Genomic DNA, 9,763 nt, shown 5'->3' with positions numbered 1-9,763 from the left:
CTTCATTATTTTTAATGGTATAACTGAAAGACTGCATTTTACTGTACAACCAAGCAATCCTTCCACCTTTTGCATTATGAATGGTTTAGCCACTTAATTTTAACTGAATAGTTAAATAACCATTAGAAAAAATAAATATACAAAGAAACCTGCAAAGTTTTCAAATTAGTTTTTTTTCTTCCAAAATGTAAAATCATGGCAACCCAGTCAAAATTTGGAAAATGGTTTTACTTAATTTTACATGAGGATTTTTGCACAAACTTAACCTAAAACTTCCAAATATATCAACTATTATTTTTCTTTAGAACAATTAAATGACAGCTAATATTTAACATTACCAGAATATATAAAGATTACTATGCAATTTAATTTGGCAACATTCAATTTAAAGACCTTTATTCTTCCACAACTGGGTTATGATAATACACTGTTTCCTAATTCCATTTCAAAAATGTAGTATCTGAAAATTTTGGTTACATTTTTGTACCATACCAGTCCTCAGAAAATACTACATCCTTTAAATTTTTCTTGTAATGGACAACATTTTTTTTAACAGAAATGGTATTTTAAGTTGGTTTTTAAGGTATAAAATAACTAAATGTACCATAAACAAATAAATAACTGCTTTCCTTTTCCATAGCAGTACATATAGCAATACATTCCCCTAAGTCATATAGTTATCATTTACAATAGACAACTTAATTTTACTAAAGATGCAAAAAAAAAAAAATTAGAATACAAGGCACAATCATTAAATGGAATTTTTCTTTAGGGTGTATATTGACTTCTATCAGCGTGATAAGAATACCGTAAAAAGTGCAGAAAAAACACAATGTGCAATGAGACCACTGTATAAAACATGATTGCATAAAAAGTGATTTGGCCTACTTTAACCTTTATAATTGAAAATAACCAATCTTCCCCTTAAAATTAAACTATAAAGTATGACATTTCAAATTATTTTATTCTAGTGCTATTTAAAAAATCCTGAAAAGAATTTTACCTGGGTAATATTGTATACGTATGTGTTTGTATATATTTTTTATATATGCATCTATCATATACACATACACACACAGACACATTTCTTTGTAAGTCATTTTAGCCTAGTAAATGCCTAATGGTGTAGAAATGATATTAATCCAGATCACGTAAACAGCAAATTCCATACCTTTCCTGTAATTTCCTTGAATCCTTTAACCACTTAAATATTTTGCCTAAAACATCTCTGTCAAAGGACTCCCACCAGTGCATGTTTAAGTACCAAAAGGATAAATTTTAGCACAATTTTAAGTAACTTTCTACTTAAGAGTAATATACAGCCCTTTTCATTGTTGAAAACTATGCTGTATAGAGAGTCAAAAACAGGCTTCCCACTGCACTGATGCTCAGTCTTTGGCACAATAAACAGAGATTTAGTGATTGATATAAGAATCAAGGTCTGAAAAATTAGACACCTGTCAAACTTTTTCCAATGTGGATATATTTTTTACAAGAAATTTTTTTTTAAGGTTTGGCAGAAATGGGATAAAGCAAAAAGTCTGTGTTCTAAGCCTTTTCTAACGTTATCGAAATTAAAGATTAGCAAAGTTTGGTGGTTTTATATGTATCTTTACTGGAAACACAATTCTTAATTTACTGCCACTCTACAACATTGTCTTCCTAGGAGACAAGACTTCTATAATCAATAGAAATGTACCTTGCTTGGTCAAAAATAAACATACATTGTAGCATGAAAAATTCTGTTAACTAGGAATATGATGCACCTCCACAGTGCGAACAAATCTTTCTCTTCTATAAATAAACCAGGAATTGCTCTAACAGCTTCAATTGCTCCCCTCTCCCTTCTGAACCATGAATAAAATGACTGTTGAAATGTATAACCTATTTGAGGGCAATAAATAGCAAACATTTAAAATATATATTTCTTTAAAGAAGTGTTCTTTTTTCTCTTTTCTTTTTTGCTAATTCTTTCAAATTATAACACTCTCTAATCCATAATAGCAGCCAGGAAGAAGCCTTGATTCTATTTATTCCTTAACTGTACCTGCTTTATATCATTTAAAGTAAAATATTTTGGTACATGTTACCAACCAATTAAATTAGCTTTTGCTTTTTCAGTCAACTTTCGGACTCGCCCCCTGCTAGATGTTCCAAAAGTCAAAGAGGTGTCTTCAAATAATAGCTGCCTTTGTTCTTCCTCAGAGTCATCTTCATTGTAAAATGCTGTCCTTCGACCCTGGTTTCTAGTTCTCATGTGGGGCTCAGAGCCCTTAAGTTCCTCAGACCCTTCATCCTCATCCATAGGTTCATCTGTCTTTTTTCTACTACTTCTTCTTAGCATCTTAACACTTGCAGGAACCATAAGGTCTGAATCTGGCTTCTGTGCCTTTGTCTTTCTTTTGGGCTTTCTGCCCCCACGGCCCTTTTTTTGTAATAAATCTTCTTTTACAATATTAGTTTCAGAAAGAAAATTGCATGCTGAAGAAGCTGCAGTTACTTCATCATTAATCACATCTCTGATGGTTTGTACTATATTTTGCTCTGAATTTTCCTGTTTCATACATTGTAGTTTTTTGGGCTTTCTGCCTCTTTTCTTGTGAACAACTTCATTGCCGCTTATATTCGCTTCTACCTTAGGTTTCCTTCCAGGGCCTCTCTTTACAATAAGTTTTGATGGCTGTCCTCCATGCCCATTTACTTGGATGCTTCCTGATGCCAAAGCATTATTCTTGCAATCTGCTAAGAGAACACAATAACAAGAGTATTATTATAGGATACAGAGATGAATCTGCATTTTTGTTAACTCTCATAATGCATCATAAACTTATTATTTTACTTCTTTCAAATAATAAAAACATAACTTTCCAAAAGATAACTTTTATTACTATTACTGCTACTGGAAAAAAAAAGTCAAGTTATATATAAGATATTAATATAATCTAAAGCCACATAGCAAGTCAGAAAGACTAAGAAAGTATCCTGACTTGACAGCTTGATTTTTTTCCCCCCATATCATTACACAGGATTTCATTCACTTCTATACACTAGCTGCCATTGTATTTTCATTGACAACAAATATCAAGTGAAAGTTTAGGATACAATCATGTGTAATATTGTGTCAATGTTCTCTTGTTCAGTTCTATAAATTATTTTAGGTTGAGGGTAGACTTTTTCTCCAAAACCTCTTTTATGACGGAGCCATAAAAACACGATGGCTAGAATAGTAAGAAAATTCAGTCAATACTGTAGGGATATGACAGCAATCTGACACTCTAATAAAATCCCACAATCCTTTTTCTTAATATTTAAGTGACTTCAAGTAACTTCTTTCACTTACTTTGTTAACACACTTGTGAAACTGTTAAGAAAAGACTTTATAGTCAAGGCAAAATCTCATAATAAATTCCACATGTCATTTAATTATCTTGGTGTAAAGATACTCTCCTAACATGAACACAGTGCCAGAATCCATATTTTGATTGTAGGACTTAAGACATAAAACACAATGCCCAGGTTCTCCAGTATAAAAAAAAAGTGTTCTTAACATGTCACAGGAAAGAGAAGATACATGATTCATTTGTTTCCCTCCAACTACTGATTTTTTTTGATTTTAATTTTGACAATGGTTAATGAAGAATTTGTTATGGGCCATTTGCTAAAACAGAAATTTCTTTGACACACAGAATACTTCTTTATAAATGATGTGCTCACCTCCATTAATCCATTCTTTTTCCTTTTCATACACCCTCAATGAAAATTCCCTTCTCAAATTTCTTACATCACTTTGTATTTCTCCTTTGCATCAATCTGACTTTTCAAGTTATAAAGTTGGTGTACTTGAACATTATGCCATAAGCTCCTTAAGAAAATGTCTTGTGTTGTATATTATGTATAGCATAGCATGTGTCAGGCACTTAATAAATGTTTCTTGAATGGAAATAGTGTTCACAATAATACAATTTAACCCATAGCTCTATTTAAAAGAAAGAGAAATAGACTAGTTAAGTGATTTTCTTCAAGGTCACACAAAGCGGAAGACCTATAATTAATTCCCTTACTTTCTGACTACAAATCTAGGGCACTAGCTGTGGTTTGTAGCTGACAGGAAGAGGCTGCTCTTTGAATTCCTAAATGGAACTCTGAAGACATTTCTCTAAAAAGCACTATTATACATGGGGGTTATACTAGAACTATAATGGAAATATATTATAAATTAAACTGGCCTTTTTTGTGGGGGCTGACCTAGGAATCAAATCACTACACAAAACTATTTCTGGGAGGGAAATGTATTCAGAATTCTGAATTACCAATCATAGAATATTTAAAATACAACCCATTTTTAAGTTGGAAGCAGAAAATAATGTCAATGATAAAGAATTAATTATTCACTAACTAATATACTTCAGACAATTGGCTAACTATGGTAGTAGTGGTGTATGGTTGCACCATTTCTAAACTGAAAATTAAATGTGCAAGACTACGTTGTATTATGGCTGAAGATTGATGTTTAAATATGTAGATATCACTTCAGAGTTTAGAATTCTGGAAGTGAGAAGAAATAGGTCAAACAAATAACTAAACTATTAAAAAATGAGGATTTACTACACACATGGAATGAAAGAAGAAGGTAAAGGACAAAGGATATATTTATTGATCTTGTGAAGTCAGTTTTAACATGTCCAGTATCTTTTAACAACCAATCACTTTCCAGAATCTCCTCTGAACAAAGTTTCTACAACCTCCCCTTCCCTCCAAAAAACTCTCCTCAAGAAGCTTAGAAACACATCTTTTAACTTCAGAAAAAATTTGCCAATTCTTTCAATAGAGCAAGAAAATAAGTTTTAGGAATTACATAATTGAGTGAATTGGATACTACATAGATCTCTAATTTTTTTTTTTTTTTCTTTTTTGGTTCGAACCATACCTTTAGATATGTCAACTCCCCACAGGAAAAATATAATATAATAGGGGCAGTCTAAAAGTTGAGTGTTAGTCCTAACCTAACCCAGTATTATTAATGAATTCTAGCACATCTTAAAATAAATTTGAAAAGTTAACAACTTACCTTGCTGAATTGGAGTGAGTGTCTTGTTAAGAGTAGATGATTTCATTTTACGTTTAACTGACTTTTCCTTCTCTATATTTTCTCTTGCAGAGTTATTCCTAGTGCTGTGACTAAAATTAGATTGACTTGAGCCTGAAAGACTATTTACATTTTTGGAATGTTTTGTAGTATTCTCCAGCACTAAAAAAAAAGAAAAAAAAAGGAACAACCTCTTTAAAAAAGTCAAGATTCACTAAAACTTATCATGAGAGGTACTTTAATTCCCAATCCCTCATCCTTTAGAAAACAAGGGAAGGCTAAGACTGCCACTAATGCACAACCAGATTAATAAGATTCAAAATATTTGGGCTAATACAACTTTCTACTTAAAAATACTCAATTTTCAAAAAGGAGGTGACCATTAAGAAATATGAGAAGCTGTTCTATATTATTTTGATAGAAATAGAAATGCTCTAATTTGATAGAAAGCTCTAGGACAATATTTATAATAATTCATCCATTCATTAAAGTTGGGTTCTAATAATTCATTATAGTGTAATAATAATCTGATGTTCCCAAAGGTAATACTAGCTACTGCAACTTACAACAAGAGTGACAAACTGCTAGGACTTTTGATATACTGGTCCAGTGTCAATGTGTTATTTTCAAGGTAGCTAGATGGCATAATAGATAAAGCATTGGGCTTAGAGTCCAATGGAGTACTTGATTTAAAACTCAGCCTCAAAAAGTTACTTAACTATGTGATTGATCCTGGACAAGTCACAACTCTTTTTGTCTCAAGTTTCCTTTTCCATAAAATGAGGATAACAATAGCATTTAACTTGCAGGCTTATTTGTGAGGATCAAATGAAATTAATAATTGTAAAGTACTTAGCAAAATGCCTGGCAAACAGTAAGCTCTATATAAATGATAGCTATTATTATTGTTGTTATTTTTGGTCACTAATTTCAGAGAGGCTAATCAAGCAATGTAAAAGCATTTATTAAATAAATGTTGCTGAATTTCAAAGAAGAGGCTTAGCCTCAAAGAAGAGACAAGAGAATACACTTTTCCTCACTCCTCTGCAAAGCAAGGTGTTTTGAGAAGAAAGTACAAGAAGAAGTCCCATGGTTGTAGAACAATGCATATATTGTCAGATTTTAAAATGTACTGATTGGACTTGATTATTTTTTTCTTTCTTTTTAAAACTCTTGGTTAGAAGAGATGGACCTCTAGAAAGTGGAGGGGTACAAGGAGAAATCTAGAATTGTAAAACAAAAGATCTCAATAAATATTTTAAAAAATATGTATATGCCAGGGACAGATAATGATAGGTGCTGAGGTTAAAAAGATACAAAGGAAACAATCCCCATCATCAAGAACCTTACATTGTATTGAGTAAGAAATATGCAAACATAAGTAAATACTAACAACTAAAAGATCTCTAAGAAATAAATATTTAAGATATTTATAAATATTTAAGAAATAAATATTTTTAAGAAATAAAAGTGATTCCAAGAATGGATGACTGTGTAAAAGCACAGAGGTTTTAGGAGATGCAATTTCATGTATGAGAAATAGCAAGTAAGACAGCTTGTGGGAGGACAGAACATGCTCAGGTCAGATTCTAAAGGGTAGAAAAAGAAGTTATAAATTCTGATGCAATAGGGTTGGATTTCAAGTCAAGAAGATCTGAGTTTTAAACCTTTCTTCTAAAACTGTTGTTATAAGAAACTCTGAATATCAGTTTCTGTCTCTGTAAAACAAGGATTGAGATAATGCATATAAAGTACTCTGCAAACTTTAAAGGGCTATATAGATGCAAACTAACAAAAAATAAGTGATAATGTCATATTAATTTATGAAAAAAAAAGATTTAGACAAAATTTGGTAAACTGGATACACATGAACAAAAAGAGAAATATGTAAGTCTAAGGTTACTTCAAACCTTACTAAGAGACTAAATTATAGAATCAAAGTTCAGGTTTGGAGGTATAAATGTGGGAGTCATCATTTAAAAAATACTATTTAAAAATTTAATTATGAAAAAAGGATATTTTCATCAAGGATATAACGTTAAAACAAAAACAAAACAAAACAAAACAAAAAAACAGAAAGTTGAGGGATAAGTTTTGGGAGATACCTACAGATATCTATGTGATAAAAGGAGAAATGGAAGAAGACAAAGTAAGGAACTATCTATACTATCATAATGTACTAGAAAATGTCAAAAACAGCATTGTTAGCAAGAGGTTTGTTAATATTATCAAATGATCCTGAGAAGTAAAGGAAGGAGACAAGCAACAGGTTTTTAACTCAATTAGCTAACAAATCTTTCTAAAAAGATTTTGTACCAAAGGGGAACACAATCCAAAATTTTCATACATAAAGTATTTTACCGTCCTTGAGTTCTACACAATAATTGTATCAAACCAGTCTTATAAGCCCTTAAGAAACTGGCTCTCAAATAAAAAAATTTCCAAATATTTATCAATAACAACAAAAAAAAAAGAAAAGATCTGTTCTAATTAAACTATTTAAAAAAAACCCCACAGAAGTAGACAAAAAAGTTTAAGGTGTTTTTAGGATTTACAAGTTATGGGTAAAAAAGGAAAAAAAAAATTTTTTTTTGGATAGGTTTGAAAACTCCAACACAAAATATGCAGAGACATAACTGAAATCTAGTGTAATATATTTTAATTTTCAAGGTACGAAGAGAAAAGAACTTAGATAATTTAGATACAAGTTCACAGGGAAATCTTTTTTTTTACTAAGTAATCTTCAACTTAGAAATTATGAATGACTTGACTCACTTGTTTTCCCAGGTATCACAGAAACATTAGGCTTTGAAATCAAAGGCTTGCTTCCTGAAGAAGTAGATGGTTGCTCAGTTACAATAAGGTCTGTAAATCCTCTGTTGCTTCTAGTTCGCACCACAGAATTGGACTCTATCGTTTTTCCATTCATCTGAACAGCATTGTGTCTTGGGGCAATTGTTCGTGAAGGTGTAGAAAATGGAGAGGTAGAGATATCTGCCTTCAGGAGAGGTTTCAGCAACCTTTTTTTCCTTTCAGGGCTGTAAATTTAAAAAATGAAACTTGTAACACATGGTCACTTGGAGGTACATGACGATGAATACATATATGTATACACAACTTGTAAAATACTGTAGGATCCAAAATCCATTATACTGTAATGAAATGTTAAACATGGCATTTGAGTTTTAAGAAGTAGTGAACCTCAGATAGGTGAGCCTAGTGAAAGATCACTGTAAATGCTATAGTTATACATGATAAAAAAAAGGCATGATGTCATCACTACCCTAAAAATGCTGTTTTACTGTGTTTAGCAGTTATTTGAATTTAAGCACTTACACTAGTATAACTTTAGTTAAAGTTTAAAAATCCTCCACATCAAAGGAACTTGCATGTCAAATATATCATTCTGCAATATAGGGAATAGTAAAGGAAGTATTAAAAAACACACACCAAGTTTAACCACTCAGATGTCAAACTTATGGATCATTTCATGCTTTTTAAAAAAAGAAATAACTATGTACCTTGATGCAGTGCTACTGGAAATAGAGCTGCTTCTGTTTCTTTTCTTCCTCTTTTTGGTTATTGTATTTCTTTTATGGAAGCGAAGAGCAGATTTATAATCTGATAAAACTGAACTAATGTGTTCCTCAAAGAAAGCAGACAGACGCAAACTCATACTATAAATCTATAAATAAAAGAAAACTGTGTCAGTGTTGAAAAATTGCTTTTCAATAAGTAAATTTGCTCTTCTGTAAAATCAAGATATAGAATATATCTTTTTGGATAGCAAATTCTTGATTAAAAAATTACTTATTTACTCTTAAGATAATTTCAATTAAAAATGTGTACTTACAAGATTTATGCCATAAATAGAAGAAAGGAAACAAGCATTTATCAAGCACCTATTATGTGTTAGGCACTGTGCTAAATGCCTTACAACTATTACCTCATTTTATCTTCACAATTCTGGAAGGTAGTAGGTATTATCACCATTTTATAGTTGAGGAAATTAAGGCAGACAGAGATAAATTACTTGTTAAAGGTAATCCAACTAATGTCAGTGCCTGACATCAAGTTAGGTCTTCCTAACTTTAGATCCTATTGTTCTAACCAGTGCACCTCCTAAATATAATCTCTTTAGTCAAGATTATGTTTTTATCTTTTTTTTTTTTTTTTTGATTGGGGGGGGGGGAGGAATATACAAAACCTATAACCTTGAACTGTAGCTTTTAGTCTGATTATTCAGAATATAATGCTTTGCATATAATCCACAAGGATCAGCCTATAGTACCTTTTTCATTGCTGACCTAATTAGTCATAGCTTCACTTAGTTTATACACAATAGGTGGATTGCCATGTACTGAGATCCACTAATGTTCTATCTCACTTTCAGAATTCCCCTTTTCTTTCTTTTATCAGGTAAATATTTTAATTTTCACATTTATAAATTTACATTTATAAATTACCCACACAAACGCTCCTCCCTCCATTAAATACTAAAGTTGATCATACAACTTTTTAAAAAAGATGTTAATTTCAGAAAATTATTTATTCCATTTGCAAATGAAATAAAATTACTTATTAACTGAAGTATTTTATTTCCAGAAAACATTTTTCTTCACTTTTTTCATAGACAGTACAAACTAATAAGAATGAGAATTCATATTCAATTTTGTT

At 31.1% G+C, this 9,763-nt stretch overlaps 1 protein-coding gene across 1 annotated transcript in view; it reads right to left on the bottom strand.

The window, feature by feature from the left end:
• Positions 1 to 207: 207 nt before the first annotated feature.
• PHIP (PHIP subunit of CUL4-Ring ligase complex) overlaps positions 208 to 9,763 on the bottom strand; it is a 173,548-nt gene continuing 163,992 nt past the window's right edge. Inside the window, 4 exon segments of the mRNA XM_074310460.1 lie at positions 208 to 2,742; positions 5,069 to 5,248; positions 7,862 to 8,124; positions 8,608 to 8,771. Coding sequence (XP_074166561.1) covers positions 2,087 to 2,742; positions 5,069 to 5,248; positions 7,862 to 8,124; positions 8,608 to 8,771 — 1,263 coding nt within the window. The 3' untranslated portion in view covers positions 208 to 2,086.

The sequence above is a fragment of the Sminthopsis crassicaudata genome, chromosome 4, assembly GCF_048593235.1.
Source record: "Sminthopsis crassicaudata isolate SCR6 chromosome 4, ASM4859323v1, whole genome shotgun sequence".
In the NCBI taxonomy this organism is placed as follows: Eukaryota; Metazoa; Chordata; class Mammalia; order Dasyuromorphia; family Dasyuridae; genus Sminthopsis; species Sminthopsis crassicaudata.
The sequence above is the reverse complement of the archived record's forward strand: the minus strand, read 5'-3'. Positions and strand labels throughout refer to the sequence as shown.